This window comes from Salarias fasciatus, chromosome 3 (assembly GCF_902148845.1).
Source record: "Salarias fasciatus chromosome 3, fSalaFa1.1, whole genome shotgun sequence".
In the NCBI taxonomy this organism is placed as follows: Eukaryota; Metazoa; Chordata; class Actinopteri; order Blenniiformes; family Blenniidae; genus Salarias; species Salarias fasciatus.
Genome location: NC_043747.1, coordinates 3,306,663 through 3,333,500, shown reverse-complemented (window position 1 = coordinate 3,333,500; position 26,838 = coordinate 3,306,663). Strand labels below are relative to the sequence as shown.

Sequence of the window (26,838 nt, the reverse complement as noted above, 5' to 3'; positions counted from 1 at the left end):
TTCTTCGAATCTACTTTCTTCTTCATGTCCTGTCGGGTCGTTGAGCTGAACTTGGTGATACGACTCGTTTTGCTCTTGAAGATCTTCATCTTCGTCAGGTCTACTTTGTCCTTCGTCAGGTCTACTTTCTTCTTCGTGTCCTGTCGGGTCGTTGAGCTGAACTTGGTGATATGACTCGTTTTGCTCTTGAAGATCTTCTTCTCCGTCAGGTCTACTTTCTTCTTCGGATCTACTTTCTTCTTCTTGTCCTGTCGGGTGGTCGAGCTGAACTTGGTGATACGACTCGTTTCGCTCTTGAAGATCTTCATCTTCTTCATGTTCTTCCTCCTCTCTACTTCTTTCTTCCTCCAGCTCTGCGGCCCTTTCAGCTTCTCCTCCTTCCTGCTCTTCCTCCTCATCCTCCTCATCAGACTCGTTTTCCTCTGCCTCGTCCTCGTTTTCTCTTCCTTCCCCTTCATCCACCCTTCTTCCCTCTTCTTCCTCCTCTAAAGCCCTTGGTTCTTCTTCGCCTGTCAACTCCTCTTCTTCTCTCTCATCTTCTTCATGTACTTGCTCTTCCTCGTTCCCCTCATGGTGGAGACTCCCTGAATCCTCACCTCCCTCTCCTCCCTCCCTCACCTCCGCTTTAACCCATCGCATCATTCTCTCCCTCCACGGGATCCTCTTGCTGGCGGCGGCGTTGCCGCTCCATCCATCCCAGTCCTTGTGGAAGCGTGGATTAGCCACGGCCATGCTGTCCACTCTCCCTTTAATCCCCTCTAATACCCTCTGGTGTATCGCCGAGCTGCTCTCTTCAAAAACAAAAACAGGAAAAAAAACAGTGAGGATCACTTGCTTTCTTGCACCCAGCAGCAGATCATGTCCGTCCAGCAGGGAAGCGGCGATGGACGGTGGAGAGCTGAGCGTCTTCTCCCGCCTGCAGCCGGCAGCTGGTTTCAGTTTGCCTCCCTCTCCTCTCCTTGTGAATGTGACTGCTGGAGGGCGGCGTGAGCGCCGTGCGATTCCTGGACCAGGCTGCCCTGCCATATGCAGGGCACTTTATCACTCCGTAGCTGAAATTCTAGACAGTTTGAGGAGTTGGGCTGGAAGTGGCGAAGATTTGTGAGGGCTGCATGCAGAACCCGAACCCAAACCCGAACCCGAACCCGAACCCGAACCTTCATTTATCAAATTTCTGCCCAGTTTTTGATATTTATTGACAGTGTGCTGATTTTCTGGTCCTGCAGTTCATGAGTTCATAATGCCATGATATATGAAGTTACTGTCCTTCAGCTGTTAAAAAGAGAATAGAGGCATCTGTATCATCCCTGCCAGGGAGCCTTGGCACCGTTGGCATCCTCGCTCGGAGCCGTATGACCGGCGGCTCAGTATTAAATGCCTGGAGGGTCGTCAGGAGGATCACGTTGCTCCTCCACAGCCAAGCAAAGTGGAATGTGGGTCAAGGATCGGGAGGCGCGAGGCGGGAGGCGAAGGTGGCAGAGAGTGCAAGAAAACACACGACACCTGTCGGCTTGTCGGCCTTTGTGCCAACAGAGGAATCAAACGCCGGGTCGCTCTGACGGCCCGACCTTCGGGGCCTAACCTTGGCGTGAAAAATAGCAGCGCTGGCCGCAGACCGCCAACACTGGACCCTGGTGAAGACGCCCTCTCCTCGGATGACTGCATTGTTTGCCACGGCGGCGGGATTAGCTTCCAGCAGCTATTTGTGGATTCATTGTTCTCGGCACCAGTTTTAATGAACGCTTCAAAACCAGGAAGCCAGGGTGACGGGAAGCACGCGGCGTGCAATTAGAAGAGAAGACTTGTGAGACGTGTGTCACTGTCCTCAGGGAAACTCTGCGATCGGCTGTTTTTCGAGGAGTTTCTAATGATATTCCATCTCTTGAAAACGCTTTGAAGTTCAAGTGCTGCGAGTGGGCGAGCTGGAAATGAAACCGGTGGGCAGCAGCTGGCTTTAAAAAGCACTCCTACCTGAGGACGGCTCTCTTCACTGCCTGCTCACATGTCACACGTGTGTGTGCTGGAAAACAGAGACACACACCGCCCAAAAGCATTAACCTGAACACACCATTAGATCGTGACTTCAACATGACATTAATGAATTAAAACTAGCAATAGATGCATAAATCTGTCAAGAAATGTTCACTAATTCATTAAAATATCAAAATATTTGATGGAAGAAGCATGCAAATGTCAAGCTAACAGTTAGCTTAGCATTAGCTAAAGGTGACTATTTTACTAAACTCCTGTTCAGCGAAACTGAACTAGTCTTCCTGAAAGGCTGTTAACCCACTGTCCGTGACATTGGCGTGAATTTCCAACCCCTGCGCCTTTATTTTGGTAAATTGTCTGTAAAGAAAAACGGTTTCTTTCATGTCAGTCAGTTATTTGTTGGCAGTCGTGCAGATGTTGGCGTTTTCTCGACGCCTCCTGTCAGTGTTTAACTCTGGGGAGCAACTCGCCGTCCACTCAGAAAGACTCTGTTTCCTCCTTCACCGCTGATTGTTACCATGACGACGCATGAAGTGAGGAGGAGGAGGAGGAGGAAGTGAGCGGGACCCTCCTCTTCCTCACCTTCCTCACCTTTTAACGTTCCTCTACCTCTACAAACAGAAGCTCAGTCCGTCTGTTGTCAAAATACAATCTAGTTTTATTGAACCTCTAGTGAACGAACATCCAGGAAATAAAAAGTCCGATCGGAGACGGGAAACGGTTTCATAAACGAATGAAATCAGTAAATACAGTACGGTCTGGGATGGAAGACACGTCAAAAAACACACAAAAAACAAACAAATATACAGCACAGAGGAGCCAGAATGGCTTTTGTTCCTGTTGATTCGGTTTTACATGAGCTTCATCACTGATTGTCAAGCTTGTTTTCTTAAATAATAATCACACACACGCAGACACACACACACACACACACACAGGAAAAACATTTAAAAACATCATTATTACATCTGAACTGTGAAACACAGTTTTAAATTGCTTCAACGTGGTTACAGTAACTCTTTTTCCTTTTGAGGTCGGCTTATTCTACAAAATAAAAGAAGAAGAAACACAGAGGAGTGTAAATGATGTTCTGGAATAAGTGGGCGGAGCTCCGCTTCGTCAGGAAGTGGACCGGGGGGGCGGGGCCATCAGTCCAGGATTTGCATAGTTGGGCGCCATCGTGGTCGGTTCTGACCTGAAGACCGGACCAGTGAAACTATTCCTTATGTTTTAACAGAATGTTTTTCTTTCTCCTCCGTCTGGTCGTTTCTGGAATGAAGCTCTTCTTTTAAAAAAAAAAAAACCCAAGCGGTGGCTCAAGCGGTGGCCCAGGGCAGGAGGAAGGACACGATGACGATGAGGAGGGACAGGGAGAGCGGCAGCGACAGGAGCAGGATGAAGGGCAGGGAGAGCGACGGCGGCCACAGCGGCGTGACCTTGGAGCGACCTTGGAGGTCGGCCGGGCTCCTCGGCTTGTCCGCGGCGGGCCGGCAGACGACCAGAGGCCTGACCTGCGATATGCTCTCCTGGGACACACACACACACACACGTCAGGAGGCGCGGTCTAGACCGCAGGCGGCGGTGTGTGTTTGACCTTTCACCTCCAGGATGGTCCTGCTGTGCGCCCGGTCCGGACTGAGCCGCAGGCTCCAGCGGTGGGACCGGTGGCTCCGCCCGCCGTCGTCCTCGCTCTCCGTGGTGTCCTGCCGCGCCACCTGGGGGCGCTTCCGGCGCCGCGAGCTGATTCGCTGGAGCGAGCCGGGCTCCTGGAGTCTGGACCCGGCGGCGGAAAGTCAGACGAGAGACGGAAACAAACGGGCGAAGCAAAACGGAGACGAGTCCGACCTGCAGTCTGTGTCCTCGATGTCGGCGTCGGCGTCGCTCTCGCCCTGAGGGTCGGACAACACGCACTCCTCCTGGACGGCAAACACACACCAACACCACAGTCAGTACATCACAACACAAAAACACACAGCATGTTCTCTAAAAACAAGTCAGATCTATGCAGAACTATTTAATTCCATAGAAAACTCTTTTCAAAATAAGGTGAAACGTCAGTTTTTCCCCCCTCCAGTCATCCACGGAGCGTCCTGAACGCCACACACTGCCCAGGGTTTGATCACAGACACTTCTAGACGTCTTCCCTCAAAGCTCAAACTTTAGCAAAGTCCGGTTGGTTGTTGATGTTTTTAAAAAAAGCCTGTTGCTTCTTGAAACAACCAATTTTTGCAGCTTTCAGCAAGAATGTGACTGAAATTCACTTAAAAAAAAAGAAAAACGGTGTTCCCAATGGAAGATTTTCAATCAGTTATTCAAATATTTTCTTTTTTCAGGTGGATTTGAACCAAATATTCCACTCCTCCTGTCATAGAAGTTATTGTCTGCATAAACTGTGTGTGTGGGCTTTTATTTTGTAGGTCTGGGTCTGAATCGTCGCCCGCCACTCGGCGATGCGCGCGTGTGTGTGTGTGTGTGTGTGTGTGTGTGTGTGTGTTCATGCGTCACTTTTCATGCGACTGTTAAAAGCATGAGTCAGGCGACTCTTCAGTGCAGAACCTGACGAATGGCGTCAGCTTCCTGTTTTCACTGCTTCTGCTCTTCATGTCTGTCCAGGTGAGACCAAGAGCTGCTGCCGAGGACTTTCACATTAAAGCTTCACAAACAAGTGTTTTAGTTTGTTTACATCAAATCTGATTGATTAGAGTAGCTTTTTTTATTATTATTATTAATAAGCACATCGGTTTAGAAGTGGCTTCTACAAGCATCTTGATGTGATCAAATATTCAACATATAATATAAGTCGCATTTAAAAACAAGATTTTTTAACTTTTTGAAATAATTTAATGCCAAATCTGATCTCAGCTGACAAAACCTGCGTGTTCGGGGTTTTCCACACTATAACACCACATGTATGAATGTGAGTGGAAGTCCTGTCTGATCCGTCCATCCGCCCCGCCCTCCTCCTCCTCCTCCTCCTCCTCCTCCTCCTCTTCCTCCTCCTCCTCCTCCTCCTCTTCCTCCTCCTCTTCCTCCTCCTCCTCCTCCTCCTCTTCTCCTCCTCCTCCTCCTCCTCCTCCTCCTCCTCCTCTTCCTCCTCTTCCTCCTCCTCCTCCTCCTCTTCCTCCTCCTCCTCCTCCTCCTCCTCCTCTTCCTCCTCCTCCTCCTCCTCCTCTTCCTCCTCCTCCTCCTCCTCCTCCTCCTCCTCCTCTTCCTCCTCCTCCTCCTCCTCCTCCTCCTCTTCCTCCTCCTCCTCCTCCTCCTCCTCCGCTGGCCGTTACCTCGGTGCCGTATCCCTCCGAGCAGCTGGCGATCGGCGCCCTGTTCCTGCCGCAGCGTTCACACACCGGTCTGTCCTGAGAACACACACCAGAGCCGAGAGTGACGATCCGATCAGTGAGACGGGGAGGCGGAGGCGGAGGGAGGCCGGTTTTCAAGGCTCTCAATTAGAGTGCCGTGATGGACGGAGAGGCGGGCTAAGCGACGGCCGCCGCCGCCGCCGGAGCACTCACCGGCGTGGGCGTGTGAGCTTCTGAATAAAGTGTCCGGGGGCCGGCCTCGCACACACACACTTTATCCACCTCGCCGCAGCTCGCCCCCCACCTGAGACGGAGACACAAACAGCCGCCGTCGGCTTTATCCCTCACTTTATTCCACATTAAGACGACCGAGGAGGAAAGCTGATGGACTCAGACTCTACTCTGTTTACCTACCTGGACCCTAAAAGTCCATTTTTATGGTTTTAAATGAGATTTTTAATGAAGGACTTTTATTTTGAAGGAGTTTGGGGCTTCTATTTTGAAAGTTGGTGCACCCAAATACAAACCCTCACCGTGGCTACTCTCCAAAAATCCATTTTCAGAGTTTGAACTGTCGTTTTAAAGAAAGAGAAGACTTTTATTTTGAAAGTGTTCTGGTCCTTCGAGACTTGATCCCTAATAATTACACAGAAACACAAAGTAGAAATTCTATTATCCCTGTAAAAGTGTCCAGAGATGCCTGAATAAATCTGGATTGAACTGAACTCTACAACGGTTTTCCTCCTCAGAGCTTCAAACAGGAAACAGAAAAAGCAGGTGACTCACCTCACAGTCATTGTCGGACGTCTCTCCGGAGGTAAACGGGCCGTGGGGGTCCGATTCCCTCCGTAGCATGACCTCTGACCTGGCTGGCTCTCTCACTCACTCACACACACCTGCAGGGGACATGTGACGTTATCACACAGTCATTCATTATGAAAGAGTGAAAACCAAACGACAGGAGTCCTTCCTGCTGCTGTGGGACTCGTCTGGTCCACACTTCAAATAAACTCTGCTCTGTTCTCATGTTTCCTTTACTTACCCAATGGGAGATTATTGAAACTTTTATTGATAGAGCTGTATAAAATCATAATAATATGCTGATCTCACTTATAGTTAAATAATAAGTTCTAAACAGTGTAATTATTTTTAATTTGGAAAGAAACACTGATCGAAACATCACTGATCTATTGTTGATGTAAAAAAAAAATGTATTTGTTACTGCTGTCAGTTTTCTTTCAAAATAAAGTGTCATTCAGACCAAATTAAAAAAAAGTCCTTAGCCAAAGGAAAAAAACTTAAAAGCACTTTAATATTTTTTTTTTAAATTGAATCTAAAAGCCATTCACCACAATTTAAAAAAATTAACCATTAGTCATCCCTACATTAATCAATCATGATCGATGTGATGAACTGACAGCCCTGGTGTTTATGTTTCGGGATCTGCACATCCCACAAATGCATCTTCCCAACACAGAAGCCTTTTACCAAACCACAATATTCTACCAAACACGTTATTTTTAACCATTTTTCAGCGTGCTGGATTATTATTATTAAACAGAATTATGTCCGTAAATCATGACTATAATATTAAATAAGCGCAGCCGTCCTCCGGCTCGTGCATCGTGGATTTTGTTCCAGCCGCGTCTCGATTCCCGGTCCGCAACATCTGCTCGGTGAACGTTACGTAACGTAACCGACGGACGGCAATCGGCGGAGAACTTTTCCCACGGAGGAGGGACAGACGCAGGGCGACACTTCCAAACACACCAGTGCACCAGAAAACACTTCAAAATACAGCAAAAAAACCCGCAGCGGCTCAGAGGAACGACCGACACGAGGGCAGAAATGATTCATGAACTCATAAACTGGAAACGAAGCGATGATTTTTTTCCCACCGTACCTCAAACGCATCACGTCCACGAGCGCAGAATAAAGCCAGAAACAGAAACAGGAAGGTTCAGACGGAGAACTGCTGCTGCTGCCGCTGCTGCGCGCGGAGACGCGTCCCGTGGCGGCGCGAGGAGGAAGCCATGAGCCCGCGCCGCTTCTGGATGTTTGACATTGTAGCAGATCCTCGCTCCGTGTGTGCGCGTGCGTGCGTGCGTGTGTGCGTGATGTCACAGGCACCGATGATGACAGCCAGTCAGCGGAACGCGCGCGCACGCCGGGGATGCCGAATGCTCCCAAAACAACGCGGGAGCGAGCAAGTGACAGAGGAGCACTACTTCCGTTCGTGCTTTTCAAAATAAAAGTGCGGCGGAAATGAATTACCACTTGTTTAGAATTGACTGTAAGAGCGTTCAGATAATAACGCCATTTATTTATTTATTTATTTATTTTTTAAGCAGTAGACATGTAGTTATGATCATGATGTGCTAAGATTTTTATATGGCCTTTCATATGGAAATACTTCATTAAGTTGTGTAAAAGAATTCATTTTCAGAGGTTTTGCTCCAGATATATTTCATATTGTGTGGTGTTGGTGTGTGTTTGTGTGCGTGCATATCCATTCAACCTTCCCGTTTTGGGAGATTCCAAGGTGAATAGTCGCATCTTCTTCTGTTTAAAGTGTTTTCTCTGCAGTTGTTAATTTCAGAGTGGTTCAAATTAGGTTGAAATGTGGTCATGAACCAGGGTTTTTGTGCACAAACAAAAAGCCTTAGATCTTTGAGAAGACAAAGCTTACGAAAGCGTTCAAGGTGCTGAAGCCTCACATGAACAGACTCGGGGACAGTTTCTACAATAAGACAATAGCACAAATAAATGCACTCTAATAAAACCTGGCTCATCTTTCTAATGGTTTTGTAATTGCATGTAATGTTTTGTGTGGCTGTAGCTTGTTAGCATGTCTGACATGTGTCGTCTGAATTGAATGTCCTTTATTTTGACACTTGTGTATACGAGGGACTATTGCGCCATCATTCAAAAGTGTGACCACACATAAGCTCCTCTTTATCTGGTTTATCTGCTGATCAAGGAATGTTTATTTCAGAATTTAATTTCTGCAAAATAGTGTGTTCTGCATTCTGGGACAGATGAGAGTGTCAGTTCAGATCATTACATTTGATATTATTGGCTCTTTCAAGCTCATAAAGACTTGGATTGTGTGCATCTGTGCAAAAATTGAAATGCTCAGCATGGCGGCCGTTTAGGCCTAAACGTCCCGGGAGGCGCGGTGCCGCCTGTGGACGGCAGGGCCACTGCAGATAAAGTGTAATTACAAGAGACCTAATGGCTGAGGGAGGGATCATCATTAAGGCTGCAGGTCGACCATGCAGAAGACCCCCGAGGAGACATAACGGCACGCTGTGCAGAGAGCAGAGGGTCGACGCTGTCTGCCGCTCTGAGCTCTGAAACCTCTGAGAACATTCTGAAATGCTGCATGTGCTTAATGCACCATGTTCCCATCAGTGGTGCTTGAATCATTGCAGCTTCTGTTTTCACATATCACAACTTGAATGCAAAATCTGGTCAATCGGACTCTTTTATGTGTGCAGCGGGGGTAAAAGAGGGGGGCAGAGGGAAGTACCAGATCTTCAGGGGCAGATAGAGAGGCTTGTGTATACAGAAGAAGCAATACAAACAGGAGATGCAGGCTCGATAAGGAATTAAGGGAAAGGGTGCAACTCAATAAACCAAGTGTGATGCACCAACGGACCAATGGATCCCTCTCTCTCTCTCGCTCGCCCCTCTCTCTCTCTCTCTCCTGCACTCACAGAAGGACTGAGTGGAATCAGAGTCAAGTGGCAGCTGCAGAAGCACCAAGGAAACCCTCCTCTCTTTGAGGTTGCACTTCTGTTTGGTGGATTTTTGGAATAAATGCATCCTGGGGGCGGACGACCGGTTTCAGAGGAGCTGAAAGATTGAGCTGTGAGTGTTTGAGTTAGGAGCTTCTGCGGTGGAGACGGAGGCCGGTCACACACCAGCTGATGGAGAAGCCGGAGCGTCTCTGAGCCGGCGGCCGTCTGTGCGGAGGCAAGGAGCCGACTCCATGTGGAGCTCGAGGACGCAGCTCCAAGGGATCAATGGAGGAGGCAGAGCAAGCGACGGCCAGCGGCGGGGACCTGGACCCGCCCTGGGGCTCCTTCCTCAAACCCGCTGCCCGCCTCTGCCTGAACAGCCTGGACTTCTCAGACCTGTGGGACGAGGAAGACAGCGCAGAGGACGAAGTCCTCCAGCCGACCCCCGAACCGCCGGCGTGCCCTGGAGCCCCTCCGGCGCCGCCTCCCCCGCCTCTCCCGCCTCCCCCGCCGCCTCCCAGCCCTCACCCCGTCTAAAGGCGACGCCGTGAAAACTCGCACCCTGAAGCTCCACTGGAGGGAGCTGCAGAGCCTGAGCCCGCTCCCCAGGATGACCCGCTTCGGGATCCAGACCATCTGGGCGGCGCTGGAGCCCGTGCACCTGGACACCAACCGCCTGGAGTACCTGTTCGAATCCAAAGGCGGCAGCGGCGGCTACAGCGTGCTCTCTGGACGGCAGGTGAGACACAGCAGGCTCAGAAATCAGATTCTTTTAAACAGCCGAAGTGCTTGGAATGCTTCAAGACTACGCTGGTAAAGACGGAGTTTTCCTGCCGGCAGAAGCAGCCGGCGGTGTCCGGTGCTGGGGGTGAAGCGCAGCAACATCGTCACCATCGCCCTCAGCAGCCTGCCGCCGCCCCGCCTCCTCCCCCGGCCATCCTCAGCATGGACAGCAGCGTGCTGGACCGAGAGGACGTTCAGGTAAAGCTCCCGTTCATTCCTCCACTGCTCAAATGTGTGAATAAACCTGACAGATTCTGTTGATTCTTAAAAGCGTCTGTCAAGCGGTGATCCCGACAGAAGAGGAGATGGTTCTGATCCAAGAGGCCAGAGCCCAGAACCCCCACTGCCCCCTGGCCCAGGCCGAGCTCTGCCTGCTCACGCTGGGCGACATCCCTCACCTGAGCTCCAGGCTGCAGCTCTGGGCCTTCGCTCTGGACTACGACTCCTCGGAGAGGGTGAGCTCAGCCGCGACCAGGAAACACTGACGAACAGAACAGAGTGAGCGGCATAAATAGATCTGTCACACACAGACGCCATGGTGCTGCCTCCACAGGCTGCGTCACGCTGGAGAGTCATTACCTGGGTGTGCAACGCTAAAACACCAGTGTGATCTCCTCTCGTCGCCAAAAAAATGTCACCAGGCTAAAAATGAAACTCGTTGGTCTGAATGACTCACAGAAAGCACTCGACGTGCATCCTCCCTCTCCACAGGAGATCGCCGAGCCTCTCTTCCATCTGAAGCAGGCCATGGAGCAGCTGGCGGCCAGCCACACCTTCAGGTGCATCCTGGCCACCGTGCTGGCCGTCGGCAATTTCCTCAACGGTGTAAGGTGAGTGATCCCGACCGCTTCGTCCTCCGTCGGCCGCGGCGGTCTGAGCCCGCCCTGAGCTGACGTGGCTCCGTCTCCTCAGGCCCGGGTCTTCGAGCTGAGCTACCTGGGGAAGCTGTCCCAGGTGAGGGACACCCACACCCGCCAGCCCCTCCTGCACCACGTCTGCGAGCTGCTGCTGCAGCTCTACCCACAATCCTCCGACCTCTACTCCGAAATCCCCGCCGTGACCAAGGCCGGCAAGGTGAGGGTCCAGATCCATCGGTTTGATTGGCTGTTGATGCCGTTTCTGGGGCAATAAGGTCTCAATAGCTTTACATTATAATTTTCTGTCCTTCTCAATCAAGTTGCTCAGAAACTGCATGGAAATTACAATAAATCCAAACGTGACACTTCGACTTTCCCAAACGCTTCTTCTCCCGTCATCCCAGTGCGACTACCAGCAGGTCCAGGCGAGCTTCACTCAACTCCAGGCTCTCTGCAGAACGTCCTGGGAGCAGCTGAAGGTTCTGGAGAAAGCGGAACGACAGGAGGAGAGGAGGCGAGAGGAAACGAGCCGAGGCCTCGGCCCAGGAGGGGTCGCTTCGTCCCAGGCTGCCAAAGATTCCTCAAAGAGTGTGAAGAGCGGCTGAAGGTCCTGAAAGCCGTCCATCGCCGTGTGATAAACAGGTGCTGACGAGGGACCGCAGAGCCAACGGAGGGTCAGGATGCTCCAGTTTGACTGCATCGCTGCTGTTTGTGCAGGTTCCACTCGTTCCTCCTCTTCCTCGGCTACTCCAAAGCCATGGCCAGAGACACCAGAGCAGAGGACTTCTGCAAAACCATCAGCGACTTCTCACTGGAGTACCCGCGCCGCCAGGCAGGCCGCCGTCCTGCAGCGGCAGCGGGAGCGGCAGAGGGGCGAGGCCGAGAGCCCGGCGCCCGGCACTCCCGTGGAGAGCAGGAAGTGGCAGCAGGCTCCGTCACAGGTGGGCTGATTCAGGTGTGTCGAACCGCCGGGATCGGGTCAGCGAGCGCTCACGCCTCGTCCGTCCACCAGGAGAACGAGGAGCAGGTCAAACTGGAGGAGGTGCTGCGGACGCCCCGAGGCCGTTTCCAGGCCGGACGTCACTCTGCCGCGCAGCCGGAGGAGGACGGCTCAACTCACAGGTACCTTTACCCCAACGCACAGGTTTTCACTGCTTTTGGTCGCTTCTTATATAATATGAGCCTGTGTGTGTGTGTGTGTGTGTGTGTGTGTGTGTGTGTGTGTGTGTGTGTGTGTGTGTGTGTGTATTCCTCAGGTCCATTGTCCCGGAAACTGAAGTGGTGACCATGCTGTTCAATTCACTCACTGTGATCCAACTGGGTTACATAGTTTTGATAATATGTTTACAGTTTGCTGCAAATATGACTTGATTTCTGTTTGTTTTGTTTTGTTTTGTTTCTATTATTTCAGGCAAGAACGCATTAAAATCTGTTTCAGAAGTGTTAATATTTGTGTGTCTGCTCGTCTTTGTCATCTCACTGTCTTTATTAATTCTAATTTTGTTCATTTTCAAAACAAGAATTACATAATTATATGTGTAAATACCCCAATTATGTATCATTTTAATAGATTATTACTCTTTTATTAATATTAATAAAGGTAAATCAAATAATAGAGGAACTTTTTGACGGTAAAAGTGACTTTCAGTTTCAAAACAGTCCCTCGCCGCTGTAGGCCTGACGTCATCCCCCTAAGATTAACTGACAGGCGCATCGTCCAATCAGTGCAGAGCATAGTCGGAGAGGCGGGTTTCGGGAGCCAATCAGAGGCCGGGGTTCCGTCAGTGGGCGTGTCCCGCCAGCCCGCTGTGTGTGTGTGTGTGTGTGTGTGCGGACGCCATTTCGTGTGTCTGTTTCAAGGTGATAGTGAGCCGTGAGCGGATCTTTACCCTCTGAGCGCAAACAGCCTTGAATTGTTCCCCATTTTTAACTGTTAAGCTCCCGGTGAGTATTTTTAAACGAGAGATATTTTTCCCCCTCCTTTTTTTGGTTATTTTTTTCCTGACCTTGAAGCGTCTTCGGGATGTTTTTTGGTTTTTCTTTCATTTTTAAAGGGATTTTTGTGTCTCTCCCCTCCTCAGACTGCGTTTGGCGTTTCAGTGGCGTTCATTTTGTGATGGCTGCAGCGACAATCCGCGCACAAAAGCTAGTTTTCAGCTGATATTTTGATTTATGTTGGCGGAAATAAGACATTTTGCAGAGCTGGGATGCTGTGGTGTCGTTTTGTCTGGTTGTGGTCTCAGGATTTTTGGACTGTGGTTAAACATTGATCTTTCCCCCGTTTTTATTTTATTTATTTTCCTGGAAAGACGTTTTTAAGTTTTGTTTTTTTTTTATTCCTACTTGATTTGCAGTGTTGACATTGAGACTTTCTTTTTTTAATTGATCCTTGTGGTTTTGCAGCTGGTGTATTTTCACAGGAAACATGTTTTGATCCTCTCTCAGAGAAAATGAGGATTTTTTTCTGAACACAGCAGCATTTTGTTGTTTGTACTGTCACAGATGGGATATTTTTTCTTATTCCTGCCTCATTATTTGTGCATTTTGGTAATTTTGCAGGTTTTTTCTTTACTTCCAGTAAGCTCACTGAGAAACTAAAGGATTTACTTTGAGTGAAAACGTCTCATTTCACTTCCTTTAAGAAAAATCCTCTCAAAAGTTATACATCAGTAAGATTCAAAATTTTTTGCAGCTGTATAAAATCTACACTTCTAAATTATTAATCTTATTATTACAGAAACACTGAAACTGTTTAAATTTCCACTCAGACTAGTGATAGAAACTAGTGAGATTTTGTGATCCTCTTGTGACCTCTGACCTCTATGCGCTCTGAAGCGGTCTTGAACATGAGTCCCTGCAGGGGGCGCTCTCCTGCTGTCCCAGCCCCCCCACAGAGAGGAGGACCTCCACTTCTACCCCTCTACCTCCATCGGTGACTGCTCTGCTGGTTCAGGATGACTAGATTAACCAGAGACTTTTATTTTGAAATGCAGTAAACCTCCATCAAACTATACTGAGGCTTATTTACTGTTTAAATACAAATAAACTAGTTCTATGAACTGATAAAGTAGCTTTACCAAACACATTGACTGCTTTTAATCACAGAATTAGGATTAAGACTTTTTTATTTTCAGTTTGAAAACTATTCTGAACACGGTGTTAAGCTTGTCTACATGGTAGTTTTAATTGAAAGAAAATCCAAAAAGGTCAAAACCTGCAATCGTTGTTTGTGTTTGTTTGATAAATGTTTTACATTCTGGGCTTCAAACTGCCTTGAAATGCAAAACAACAGAATTTGAAGCATGCATTTCAGATTAACCCGTGAGACTGCCGCTTTGATGTGTAACTGATTTTTCTTTCTTTCAGCCGTCACAAGTTTTTTTCCTGCTTATCGGCCTTCTTATCTAATTTGACCTTTTTTTTTTGTTTCCCCCGTTTAGTTTTTGAAGCCACTTTTTTCGGCAGCGGCGAATCGTAAGTTGTTCTCAAGCCTCTTCTTCCCTTTTTTTTTTTTTTTTTTTTTTTTTTTAAATTTCCTTCTCAAATTTTGCATCTTAATTTTATTTATTTATTTTTTTTTTATTGTACTTTAACTCTCTGATGACATTAGTTATTCCTTCCTCCCCTCTTTTATGGATTTGGTAGAGCTAGCAGCATGGTTTTTATTTTGCTGTGACCGTAGGGAGCGGGCGGCCTGGTTCTCAAGCCGTTTGACCCTGATGACCTCTGTAAGGATCCTGCTGCTCATTCTGATGATGATGATGATTAAACCCCAGTAACACCTCATGACTATTTCAAGCACAGTGGGGATTCTCAGTTGTTTTGCATGTCAGCAGATGCAGGTTATCAGCCTGGAGGGTGCAGAGACAACACACACACACACACCCTCACCTGCAGTCCCAACACACACACCCCGCCTCGGCGGCGGCCCGGAGGTGGCGCTGCTCCAAAGTTCAAGCACAAACACCAGCCAGGTTCCCCTGAATGAAGGCCCGATGAGCTGCAGCTTCCTGGAAAGCGCCAGAAACACGCGGGACGCCGAGCTGCTGCGGGGAGAAGACGATACACCGAGCAGCTCAGTCATGTGATCAATCAGTTCTCCGGAAGGAACGAGTCAGGAGGAAAAAGGGTCTAACAGGGATGACGTTAGTGTTTCTGTGAGTTGGGTGAAGGTGTCAGATCTTTTTACCTCACTGGGGAAAAGGTGTTGTTTTCCCCTAACAGTGTCTTCAGGATATTTTTCAATACCACAGAGAAATCGGAGCGCTCTGACAGCAAAGGGAACGTCGAGGGCGGCCAAACGACTGTCCAGAATTTAAATAGTCGTCCTTGCAAGGCAGGTGGTTGAAAAGGATCCAAAACAACATGAAACAAACAAAACCCAACAACCCAACAGCAAGGACAGCCGCTCCGGTTTCTCTGGTTCCAGGATACAGATTTGAATGATGGTTTCACACAAAGTAAAGACGGCATCAAAAGGAAGGAAGGTTATTTCAGGACACTGGTTCGCCGGTAGCTCCTCCTGATCCACCATCTGAAACCCACTCTCTCCATACATCCCATTAAAGCAGCACATGTCTCAGAACAGCGACACCTTGACCTTTGACCCTGTCAGCGGTCGTCTCCAGAGGCAGAGTTCTGGACGTTCCCCTGATCCGTTGAAGGAGTTTTGGTTCTGCGACTCGTTTAACAGGAGCCATAAATCCAGAGCAGCGATTATGATTCCAGACATGATGTGTGTGTGTCAGGACACACACCAGTAATACACAGTTCAGGGTGAAGAACGAGGTCATGTGGGAGTAATTGTCTCTCCAACGCAGTCATGTTTCATTTCGCTTTCCGAAGTGGACCGAGGGGGATGGACTCTGATTTAGAGAAGATCTAATAAAGTTTCTGACTGTAAAGGTTTATTTAGGGGAAAGAGGCCTGAGAGGCGATCAGACCTGCAGCTAACGACACATGGAAGAACGTCCAAGAAGAGCCTTTTCACAAAGACAGGATCCTCAGATTCCTCCTCCTCCTCCTCCTCCTCCTCCCGTCTCCTGGTAGCGGCTCCTGTCCAGACAGGAAGTGGCGGCTCGGCGTCCCGCCTCACCTGGAGCTGACCCGGCCTGTGGAGCTAGAAGGACCGCACGGGGCCGGCGTCTGGTCTGAGCACACCGAGCCAGACTCCCGCCTCCGCAGCGTTACGCAACTCTGCAGCATCTGGAGCCGCCGCCGTCCTGCCCCACATTAAATAACGCTGCTCTGCGCAGCGCCGCTCACTAAACTGTGTGGATCAGTTAAAAACAGCAGGTGGCGGGAAGCAGCAGACGGGCCGGGTTCTTCCAGAGTCCGCCATTTACTCCACTTGAAGCTTCTGTCCTCGATGAGCACCTTTAATATCTCCACTAACAGGAAGTTAGCGTTCATTCCAAACTGTCTGGACCAGGGTTCTGCAGGCCTTTCTGAACTAAACGGCCATTTCGGTGACTTTCTGTCAAGTCCAGCTGTTCTGGAGCCGTGAAGAACATTTAACCATTAAAATGAGGCGAATGCAGCTCAGGAAGGCTCGCAAACAAAAACTAGATCTTAAGATGCATTCATGAAGTTTTAACTACAGTTCAGAATAGTCACATTTTATACATTGAACCTATTATTGCATTTGATTTTAACAGTTTTATTATTTTTAAGCTTTTTTGGTTGACAGTTTAGGAATTTTACCTCTTTTCAAACAGTTTTCTGTGGGTTTTTCCTGCCATATTTCATTTTCTTAGGTTAGAAATTGTAGATATTTCAGGTTGTTTTAGCTGTTCTATCAATTTTTTTCTCCATTTCTTGTGGTTTTTGCTATTTTTCCTAATTTTACTTGAACCTTTTTTTTAAATCCAAGAGTGATGAATCACATAATGATTATTAGGCTTCCTGGAGCCGCTACAGAGGGACTGAAGAGCCACAGGTTGAACACCCCTGGTCCAAACTGTACTAAACCTGTTTAAAAAGTCTGAACTTGTAATGTCTCCTCAGGAGCAGAAAGGTTTAAACCTTTTCTGACGTCGTCTTCTCCTGTCCGGCAGAGGGAGACGGGCTGATCCCCCCCCCCCCCGGCACACACACCATGGAGGTGAGTGTTTCCTGGAAACCCGTCAGTGTGTACGGTTCCCCCGCCGAGTGCTTCCTGACGCCGTGCCTGTCCCTCCTCTGCCCCCCCCCCAGCTGGTCGTCCTCCTCCTCCTCCAGCCTGCTGTCCAGCAGCAACGTGACCAACAAGACCGACCCGCGCTCGCTCAACTCCCGCGTCTTCATCGGCAACCTCAACACCCTGCTGGTCACCAAGGCCGACGTGGAGGCCATCTTCTCCAAGTACGGCAAGGTGCTGGGCTGCTCCGTGCACAAGGGCTACGCCTTCGTGCAGTACGTCAGCGAGAGGAACGCCCGGGCCGCCGTGGCCGGCGAGGACGGCCGCGTCATCGTGGGACAGGTGCTAGGTGAGGAGGGCGCCCGGCGCTGCTCAAAGGCACTGCCGGAGCACGGTTTAGACCAGGGGTGGGCATTGCTGGTCCTGGAGGGCCGCAGCCCGGCGTGTTTCCCATGTCTCCCTGCTTCAACATGAAGATTCATGGCCAAGTCCAGAAGAAAGCCAGATAACGAGCCGTATTGGCGTCTAACAGTCGAGGCTCCTTCCAGAACTCGGTGTTGTTTAAATGTTCTGAACGATCTGGAGGATTTATAGCCTGAAGGTCTGGTCTCCTTCCTGCAGACATCAACCTGGCCGGAGAACCCAAGCCTCACAGATCCAAGACGGCCAAGCGTTCTGCAGGAGACATGTACAGGTGTGGACCATCTCCTCCTCCTCCTCCTCCTCCTCCTCCTCCTCCTCCCCCTCCTCCTCCTCCTCCTCCTCATCAGGCTTCCTCCTCTCCCTGCAGCTCGTCTTTTGATCTGGACTACGACTTCCAGAGGGATTACTACGACAGGTGAGATGACTTTGATCCCCAGCAGTGTGTCGATCAGCTTGATCCCAGAGTGTTGATGTGTGTGTGACCGTGGTGTTTTCCAGAATGTACTCCTACCAGTCGCGGGTCCCTCCCCCGCCGCCGCCGCCGCTGTCCCGCGCCGTCGTGCCCTCCAAGCGGCCCCGGGTCAGCCTGAGCAGTGGCGGCGGCGGCGGCGGCGGCGGCGGCGGCGGCGGCGGCAGCCGGAGAACCAAGACCAGCTTCTCGTCCTCCAAGAGCAGCCAGAGGACTTCACGCTCAGGTAGAGTGAACCCCGACCCCGACCCGACCCCACCCCACCCCACCCCACCGCCCTGAACCCGGTTCTCTCTGGCAGTGAAGGCAGACGACCTGCAGACCATCAAGCGGGAGCTGACGCAGATCAAACACAAGGTGGACTACCTGCTGGAGAGCCTGGAGCGCATGGAGAAGGACCACAAGAAGTCCGGTAGGCCTCCGCCCGGTCCCGACAGGAAGTCCCAGGTACCTCTGCCCTGATCTCACCAAATCCTGCCTCTGGTCCCAAACCCCACCCAGCCGACCTGAAGGGCGTGAAGCCGGAGCCGGGCGAGGTGTCCCCCCTGCACTCGTCCACCTCCAGCAAGAAGGACGACGGCCTGAAGCGAGAGCGGGAGGAGCTGAACGACTCCGAGGAGGAGGAGGAAGAGGAGGACCGGCGGGACCCGCTGGAGGACGAGGACGGGGTGAGGCGCCCGTCCGTCGGCCGCCGGGTGGCGTCCGGTCCGTCTCCTCATCCTCGTCTCTCTCTGTCCAGATGAAGAGCCGAGGACGGGAGGAGGAGGAGGAGGAGGGCGAGCAGGAGGAAGGAGAGGACGACGGCGACAGCGCCAACGGAGACCACTCCTGAATCGGCCTGGCCGCTGTAGACGCCACTCCTCACACACACACACACACACACACACACGCTGGCACTTGTTTTTCTTTGCTAGAGTTACTTTTCCAATCAACACAACAGTTTGTGTCACTGCAGCCAGGACGAGCTGCTGCACTGCCTCCTCCTGACCAGCAGGTGGCAGCGCAGCCCCACGCCTGGCCGCGACCCCGCGGTGCTGCTGTTCGTCTGATCGGACAGCGTGCTGGACGTCCATCACACACACACACAAACACACACACACACGCACACGCACACACTCTGAGGGGAGAGTGTGCTTCCTGTCCGCGACCTCACCGTGACCCCCGCTCCTGTCATGCCTGTTTTCCGTTTCCTGCCTGCATCGCGCTGCTGAAAGTGAATAAACGTGTTTTCCAGGTGCGAGTCTCTCTGAGCCTTCGTAGCAGGAACATCCAGAGCTGACCTTTCACACATCTCCACCAACACAACAGAGAACGATGCTGATTCCCCTCAGAGACGACGTGAGAGGAGTCACCTTTCACAACCGGCTCAGACACTGCTGCCTCTGTCTCCTCACAGGACCGTAAATCTGCCACAAAGAGACACCTCCTCACCGGAGGCCTCTCTCTGCACACGGCTTCAGATCCAACGGGGGAAACCCTGACAAGTAGCAGAACTGTAGGAGAACTTCACTGACACTGAGAGAGGTTTACATCCCAGTGTACAACAAAGTCATGATTCAGTTTAGATAGTAAGGGTCTGTCTACAGCAGAACGCTGGACTCATCTTTGTTGGTGATGTTTCAAACTGGACTGCTGAGGAGTTTTTTCAGGTTCTTTACGTTTGAGTTTGGGATCCGGGTTACTTTCAGTCCTCAAACATTTAATCAGGGTCGAAGCTGAAGAAGTGATGAACTCTCAGCTCCGTCTGTTGTGGCTGCGCTCGCTTTATCTCCACCATAACAGTCTCTCTGCAGCTGCTGTGGCGTTCTGGGACTCCAGTGGCGTCCAGAGTCCTCGTGCATTCAGCTTCCACAGGAACCCTAACCTGAGTGTGTGTGTGTGAGTGTGTGTGTGTGTGTGGTATTGATCGGTGGAAGCTGAGCTGAACAGCCGATATGAAGCTGTGTGTGTGTGTGTGTGTGTGTGAGACTAGCCCCAGAGCTGTAGTGAATATTAATGAGACAGAAAGAGGGATAGCATTGAGCACATGAAGGGGGGATGAGATGAAGAGGAGGAGGAGGAGGAGCAGATCCATGGCTCTGGGCGGTCTCGCCTCCTGCTCCATCTCGTCCCGCAGGCTGTTGGACTGTCCTCGTCTCTCCTAACCCTTTCCTGCCCTACATCTCCTTAATCCTGCTCCTCTCCATTTCCATACCTCCATCCTTTCATCTCCACCTCCTCCACTCTGCAGACTCGCTCTCTCTCTCTCTCTCTCTCTCTCTCTGTTCTCCCGCTCGCTGCCACTCGGCGATTGTTGACGGCTCTGACTGTAGCGTCAGATTAGAGGCGACCCCGCGGCGGGAATCAGCCCTCCTGCTTCTCATAGATAATCTGCTTGTGTTCTGCGACAAACACGCCATGAAGACGAGAATTACAGGAAACCTGTCGGTTCATCTGTTTCCCACATTTCTGCTCGTCCTCGCCGCTGAGAGCCCAGTGGACCGAGGTCCAGAGACCTGAAGGTACCAATGAGGGACGAAGCCAGTTTCTTTCTTCTCTCCACTCCTTTTCAAGCACAAATCTATGTTTTTTTTTTGCTTAAAATCAATGATATAAGCTTTTTTAACTATTTCACTAAACTCCTGTTCACTTCCAACCTTGCCGGCAAGCTGACTTCTCGCAGTATTTGTTCACACACGCCACGAGAATCCATCTTGCACCGCTCGCGCTCATGCGCTCGGCTCGGATTTTTTTCCTTCGGACCAATCACGCGTCGTTTAGGGCGGGACATGGAGCTGTGACCGAAGCAGGAAGCGACGGACTGCTAATAATATTAGCATGGCTAGCGAAAACAATGGATGTCCCCACAGCGATTAAATCCGTTTTGGATGAATCCTCTGTTGCCTCTTTGAAAAACGAACAGCAAGAGGCGCTTTGCACATTTTTGAATGGCAAAGATGTGTGTGTGTGTGTGTGTCGATGTAATATTTTCTTTGCAGTGATTGGCTGAAACCAAACATGGTTAGGCGGGCGCACTGTGTCCTTCCGTCCAATGAACGCAAAGAGTTCTAGAGCAAGTCCCTCCTTCCCCGAACGGATTTGCTGAGTGAAATCCCAGATTGACGTGTGAAGCTGTCGCTGCACACGTCAATCTGGCTTCTGCCAGGTTAGTTTACTTCAGTCCGTCACTGTAATATCAGCAGCAGCGAGTAACGGTACCTTCATAAAGTGATGAACTAACCAGCTGATTTCCAGTCCCTTTCTCATCGCTGTGGCTTTAACTGATTTCCAACACGTCAGTATGAGCCTCACGTTGTCATTCTTTCAAAGTTCTTCTTCAAAATAAAAGACTTCCTGTAAGCTAAGCTGTTCAGGGTCGGCTTCAATCAGCCGGAGGTGATTCATCCTCTAAAACCAAATCTATTTTGTGGCGTTTGGTTTATCCACCATAGTATGTATCTAGAATAAAACCCGCTCCGGTTCTCTCGCAGTGCTTTTATTTTGTTGACTCTGCTCCCACAGATCTGGCGCATATGGTGGAGGCTCGCCGCGTGGCGGGCCAACGCCGCTCTCCAGCACATTAATATTCTCCAGTGCGGCTTTAATCTGCAGAAAGTGGGTTATTGGCAGGAGACGCTCGGCTGGTTCCTGACTCACCGCAGTCCCGCCTCGTTCTCCACGTCGTGACGTTAGAGGACAGGAAGTGTGAGACGGATCAGGACGATGGTCAGAGGAGGACGGGTCGAGATGGAGACTTGAGGGAGGAGAGAGAGAGAGGGACGAGGAGGAGACGGAGTGAAAGAGACAGGCCTGACGTCACGCCGGCTGTAAATAGGTCAGCAGGAGTCTGAAGGCAGCCCGGCGGGCCCATCAGGACCAGGGACCGGGAACCATCAGGACCAGGGACCGGGAACCATCAGGACCAGGGACCGGGAACCATCAGGACCAGGGACCGGGAACTATCAGGACCAGGGACCGGGAACCATCAGGACCAGGGACCGGGAACTATCAGGACCAGGGACCGGGAACTATCAGGACCAGGGACCGGGAACCATCAGGACCAGGGACCGGGAACTATCAGGACCAGGGACTGGGCCCATCAGGACCAGAGATCGGGCTGCTCAGGACCAGGAACAGGTCCGATCGCGTCCAGGGACTGGGCCCCAGCGTCTCCGTTGGCCCCTTGGGGACAGGAAGCTCCTCCACCTCTGGTCTCAGACCGAGCTCCAGTCCTCAGGGCCATGCAGGAACTGTTCCTCCCTGCTCTCCCTGGTTTCTGTGTCTGTTTGTTTATCCTCTCCATCAAAGCCTCCTCCTCTTCCTCCTCCTCTTCTTCCTCTTTGTCCTCCTCCTCCTCCTCCTTCTCCTCTTCCTCCTCCTTCTCCTCCCCCTCCTCCTCCTCTTCCTCCTCCTCCTCCTCGGAAGACGTCGTCCACACAGCAGCTATTTCTGATGTTCCTTTGACTTCAGCATCAAACAGATCCACTCTGCTTTCATCAAGCCTTGATAGAGACGCATTGAAGACTAAGTTTGGCGCGTCAGAGAGACGCGTGTGTGCGTGTGTGTGTGTGTGTGTGTGTGTGTGTGTGTTTACAGCCGTTATGGAGACTTTGTTGTTCATGTTAGCGACGTCCTTATTCCATCAGTCATCACTGTTGTTCGTCTGAAGCAGAAGTTTCACCGTTTCACACCCTGACTTCAGTCTTCTCAGAGACTTCAGACGGTCCTGGACGGACAGAGTAACGCCGGGTGACCCTGACATGATGAAAATCAGGTCGTAACTTATAAACGTTCGACATATAAACATCTCAAAACTGTGAATGAGGAGAGTGTGAAATGACGATAACGCCAGGAGGAGTGGAATTCACTGCAGCAGCAGATCGTCCCACTCTGTTCTCCTACGCTGGGATGTCTCACCTCAAGTGCAAATCATTCAGAAAGATTCACTCCGATCGGCGTGCTGCAGCTGTTAGCATTAGCTCACGCTGCTCTCCCATTGGTTACCGTTTCGCTGAACTCCTGTTGGATGGAGTTCAAATGGTTTTTACAACCTGAAAACAGTTGTATCTGACGTCTTTAATGAAACCACGGCCTTTCCATTTCTCAGCTGATACTCAGATCAAATAGAACTTCATTAACACCACGAGGAGAGTAAATGTGCTGAAAACAGGTTCTGAGCAGGAAAGAATAGAAGCAGCAGAGCTGCTGATATTAAGGTCAGACGAGTGATTCACTGTGAATTGGCCCTGTTATATAAGCAACTGCTGGCTTTCCGTTTGCACCGTCACATCTTTCGCCTGTGTTTCATAAATACAGCGGTTCATTCAGATTCACTCCACCCTTTGCTTGTTCTTTTACAAATATGTTTTTTTTTCTTTGTACTTTCTTCAAGGTTAAGGCGTGAGGAGATTCCTCCGGCAGTGTGGAGCAGATGGTGAGTTTGGCAGAGGGACAGGAGCCGATAACCTGAGCAGAGCGTCCCCGCCGTCCGGGAGTCAGGTCAGCAATCAGAACAAGGAGCACGTCTGAGCAGAGTGTCTCAACTCCCAGTACACACACTTTAAAAGATTGGATTTTAATGGTGTTGTTCTCAAAGAATTTAATGACAGTAACACTGAGGAGATTTTCCCCTCCTTCTTTTGAGGATTTGTCTCCAAACACAAGAGCGAGGGCTCTGTTCACGTTTCGCTGGTTTCGGCTGTGATTCAGCTCGTTCCTTCATCCTGCAGTCTGAGCACTGCAAGCTCCATGTCAAGGTTTTAAAGGAATACTCCGAAGATTTTGGACCCACGCCCTTTCCCTATCATATACAAAGTGAGATAAGCTAATAAATACCTTTTTTGTGTCTGTGCTCCAGTGGCTGGATCCCAGCTGTTAGCATCGTAGTTAGCTTAGCTCAATTGATGGAAGTGAACAGGAAACAGAGCTGGACTGACGAAAGTGGACAAAATACTCCTTCCAGTGGTCCAGGGGGCGGCGTATTAAGATGTGAAGTAAATCCGAATGGCTATGAAACATTTTAAAAGACGTGTTTTCTTTTCAATCCGTTAAAATAACTTTTTGAAACACACAAATCTGCACAAGCACAGTGCTCCGCAGAAGGATATACCGGAGCACAGCGGCTGAGTCTATGCTTCTACTGCTGTGTTCCGGTATATCCTTCCGCGGAGCACTGCGCATGCGCAGGTCTGTGTGGATCAAAATGTTATTTTAACGGATTGAAAAGAAAACACGTCTTTTAAAATGTTTTATAACCATTCGGATTTACTTCACATGCTAATACGCCGTCCTCTGGACCACTGGAAGGAGGATTTTGTCCACTTTTGTCAGTCCGGCTCTGTCTCCTATTCACCTCCAGCAATTGAGCTAAGCTAACTATGATGCTAACAGCTGGGATCCAGCCACTGGACGCACAGACACAACAAAGGTATTTATGAGCTTGTCTAACTTTGTCAATGATAGGGATAGAGCGTGGGTCCAAAATCTCACATGTGGGCTTAGACGGGGGTCGGAAGGTCAGCTGCAGGGACTGAACAGGGCCCAGTTTCGGGCTCAGCACGCACACCCAGCCAGACCTGGAAGTCCTCAAGAGGGGCAGATAAGAAGACAGCACCGTCAAAACAACTTGACTCACAGAGAAAAACTGAAGCGCCGCAGGACGAGAACCGAGGAGGGTCCAGGGAAGAGGCGTCCAGCTGACGGAAAGTCTGGACTCAAAGGGTTCATTTAGGTGACCGTCCTTTCTAAACCAAATGAAAACAATGTGTAAAACCTCTTTCAGGTTTTTATACGAATCCTTTCAGTGTTTTAGTATCTGACAAACATTGCTGTGAAATTCACATCTTGAAATCTCTCTTTTTTCCCCCTTCCTGTCCTGTGATTCTGCAGTCCCGGAGCTTCAGGAGGGGCTGTGAAGCTTCAGAGGGCTTCAGGTCACACAGAGGTCAGGAGGTCGTGGAAGGGAACGCTCAGTATGAAACAGCAAGAAAGCTGGAAATGTCCATTTATTGAGCCAGCAAGAGCAAAACGTGCATAAATGTAATATTTCACAAATAAATCTCCTTTTCCTCACAGTTCGCAAACACTGAAATACAAAAATATTATTCTACCTTTGACCGTGTGTTGTGAAGCATGAATCTGAGTATTCACTACACAACTAACATTAATATGTGATCTTAAGGCGAGCTCGCCATATTATTGGTTGAGAACACTCTTAATTTGAAAGGCACACTAACAGTACAAAATGGTGCAAAAAGTGTGGTAAACTATCTAAAAACTATTCCAGTTTTAACAAAATCAGAGCATTTGTCTGTTTTGTCTTCTTTATCCTGGAATACTCAGCAATGATGATACCAGTGATGTTAAAGGGCAACTCCGGTTTTTTGATACCTGGACCTTATTTATAGGTGTGTCACGCTCATATACTCACTCAGACAAACATGGTGCAGCTCAGAGTCCGTCAGAAGTTATTTAGATCCAACCGATTTAGCGGGGCCACGGCAAGGGAGCTTCAGCGCGGGACATAATCTCTGCAAAATCGCTGATTTCGACTATATTTCTTCATCCATCGCCAGTGTTATCATAAAGTCAGCTCGTCCACCGTTTTCAGGTGGGTCAGCTGACAGTTTTCGCTAACTTAGCCACAATTAGCTCAGATGGGAACGTTGGAGCTCCTCTCCCCAGCAGAGAGCCATCCAAGTGAGGGTGACTACAGAATACTTTCGAAGAAATGTATATTATCGATTAAACACAGAAATTTAAAGCACAGGTAACATCAAAAATCTTAGTTTTTTTTTTTTTTTACATTTTTTAAATAAATGCTCTCAGACTGAGCTCTTGAGACTGGGTGATGACTGGATTCACATCCCGTTGTTGTTTTCAAGCCTGTTGATCGATGAAATGTGAGAAAAGACAACAGCGCAGCGCGTCGGACCATAAATCATTTAAATGTCGTCGGGAGAAGAGGCCCGAACGTTGCCTGGAGTCGTCTCCGACTGGCGGAACGATTGTTCCGTCAACACGAAGACGTCTGCCTGAGGAGGCCGATTCACCGGCGGTACGGACGGCGAGCTGCGTCACCGGAAAGCCTTCTGATCCACATGATGCCGGAGCTCACTGCGGTCGGAAAACAGCCGCCGGGCTCCGCCCCCAGGCTCACGCTGCCCCGGGTTCAAACACACGCCCGGTGCTCTTCTTCCCGCCCAGCGGAGTGTGAGAGGATTCCTGCTGATCTGCACTGGGTCTGCAGTGACACAGTGACTTATTTAAATGTGCGTCAGTCTGTTCTGCTGGAACAAATGTCTGGCATGACGGAAACAGAGACTCGGGGATCATTACGTAAGGCGAGAGGGCTTTCAAACCGCCGGCCGCATTGCACACAACTTATTGAAGATTTTAATCAGTCTGTACAGTCTTGCTGGCTTAAACCAACATTTATCAAACTGTGTAGGCACTGTGACAAATTCTGATAAATATAAAATGAAAAGATCGAGTGTTTGATCTAAAGATTCACTGCAGCCATGTTTCCACACTGAACGTATCCAGGAAACAAAGCGCTCAGAGGGCTTCGCTGAGGGAAACTATGGAGCCACTTACATAACTGCAGAGCTGCAGAGCGCCGTCCTGGATTTCACGGCTCCGCTCTGGGTTCGGTTGGAGCCACCATTACGTGTGTCGTGTTTGTTTTTCCTTCTGTTCCTGCATGAGGGAGAGAGAGAGAGAGAGAGAGAGAGAGCTCACTGTCGATTCATCGTGAAACGCCCAGATTAGGTCAAAACTTATTCAAACAGCCTCCACACAAAGCGGACTTTCACGTGCTTTCCTTAAACGTAAGCAGCACGCCATAAAACCATCAAAGACACCAGCCGCTGTGAGGCGAGAGAGCTAACCGCTGCCCCACCGTGTCGCCACTGATTCAGTATATCTGTGAGATTGATGATTGTGCATCTGTTTGTGTCATTTTGTATCAGTTTGGACATTTTAATGTAGCTGCACAGTGTTGCTGCTTTAGTGTTGAGATTGCATGTTCTTCCTGAGCATGTAAAGGTCTAAAACACAAGCTTACATTTTAGATACTGAAGTTGCTCTTTAAACAGAAAAATTATGAACACAAACCTGTCAAATCTGAAAGTACCGGCAAGTACATTTGATTTTTGTTTTTTTTTGATTAAAAATGCAT

The 26,838-nt window shown here is 49.8% G+C and overlaps 3 protein-coding genes across 11 annotated transcripts; 2 read left to right on the top strand and 1 right to left on the bottom strand.

The window, feature by feature from the left end:
* Positions 1–2,627: 2,627 nt before the first annotated feature.
* LOC115408609 (uncharacterized) lies at positions 2,628–7,453 on the bottom strand. The gene is made up of 7 exons (XM_030119459.1): positions 7,192–7,453; positions 6,073–6,184; positions 5,502–5,589; positions 5,271–5,345; positions 3,838–3,908; positions 3,594–3,765; positions 2,628–3,518 (listed from the first exon to the last, which is right to left on the bottom strand). The coding sequence occupies exons 2-7, from the start codon at positions 6,141–6,143 to the stop codon at positions 3,309–3,311; spliced, it is 687 nt and encodes a 228-aa protein (XP_029975319.1). The 5' UTR covers positions 6,144–6,184; positions 7,192–7,453; the 3' UTR covers positions 2,628–3,308.
* A 2,170-nt stretch (positions 7,454–9,623) lies between these two features.
* LOC115408464 (FH1/FH2 domain-containing protein 1) lies at positions 9,624–12,118 on the top strand. Of its 3 annotated transcripts, none has more exons than XM_030119259.1 (9): positions 9,624–9,770; positions 9,875–10,012; positions 10,086–10,269; positions 10,526–10,644; positions 10,727–10,888; positions 11,129–11,313; positions 11,389–11,612; positions 11,684–11,793; positions 11,928–12,118. In XM_030119259.1, exons 1-9 carry the CDS (start codon positions 9,642–9,644, stop codon positions 11,946–11,948), a joined length of 1,272 nt encoding a protein of 423 aa, XP_029975119.1. In that variant the 5' UTR covers positions 9,624–9,641; the 3' UTR covers positions 11,949–12,118. The 3 variants fall into 3 exon arrangements, with proteins under 3 accessions (XP_029975119.1, XP_029975110.1, XP_029975124.1); XM_030119250.1 differs by having other exon boundaries at positions 9,872–10,012; XM_030119264.1 differs by lacking the exons at positions 11,684–11,793; positions 11,928–12,118 and having other exon boundaries at positions 9,872–10,012; positions 11,076–11,313; positions 11,389–11,530.
* Positions 12,119–12,501: 383 nt separating this feature from the next.
* Positions 12,502–18,909, top strand: hnrnpc (heterogeneous nuclear ribonucleoprotein C). 7 transcript variants are annotated; one of them, XM_030119416.1, is made up of 10 exons: positions 12,502–12,615; positions 14,112–14,145; positions 16,678–16,773; positions 16,867–17,138; positions 17,411–17,483; positions 17,580–17,627; positions 17,711–17,907; positions 17,983–18,093; positions 18,183–18,349; positions 18,421–18,909. In XM_030119416.1, exons 3-10 carry the CDS (start codon positions 16,769–16,771, stop codon positions 18,511–18,513), a joined length of 966 nt encoding a protein of 321 aa, XP_029975276.1. In that variant the 5' UTR covers positions 12,502–12,615; positions 14,112–14,145; positions 16,678–16,768; the 3' UTR covers positions 18,514–18,909. The 7 variants fall into 7 exon arrangements, with proteins under 7 accessions (XP_029975276.1, XP_029975259.1, XP_029975267.1 ...); XM_030119399.1 differs by having other exon boundaries at positions 16,728–16,773; positions 17,411–17,627; XM_030119407.1 differs by having other exon boundaries at positions 17,411–17,627; positions 17,983–18,090.
* The last annotated feature ends 7,929 nt before the right edge of the window (positions 18,910–26,838 follow it).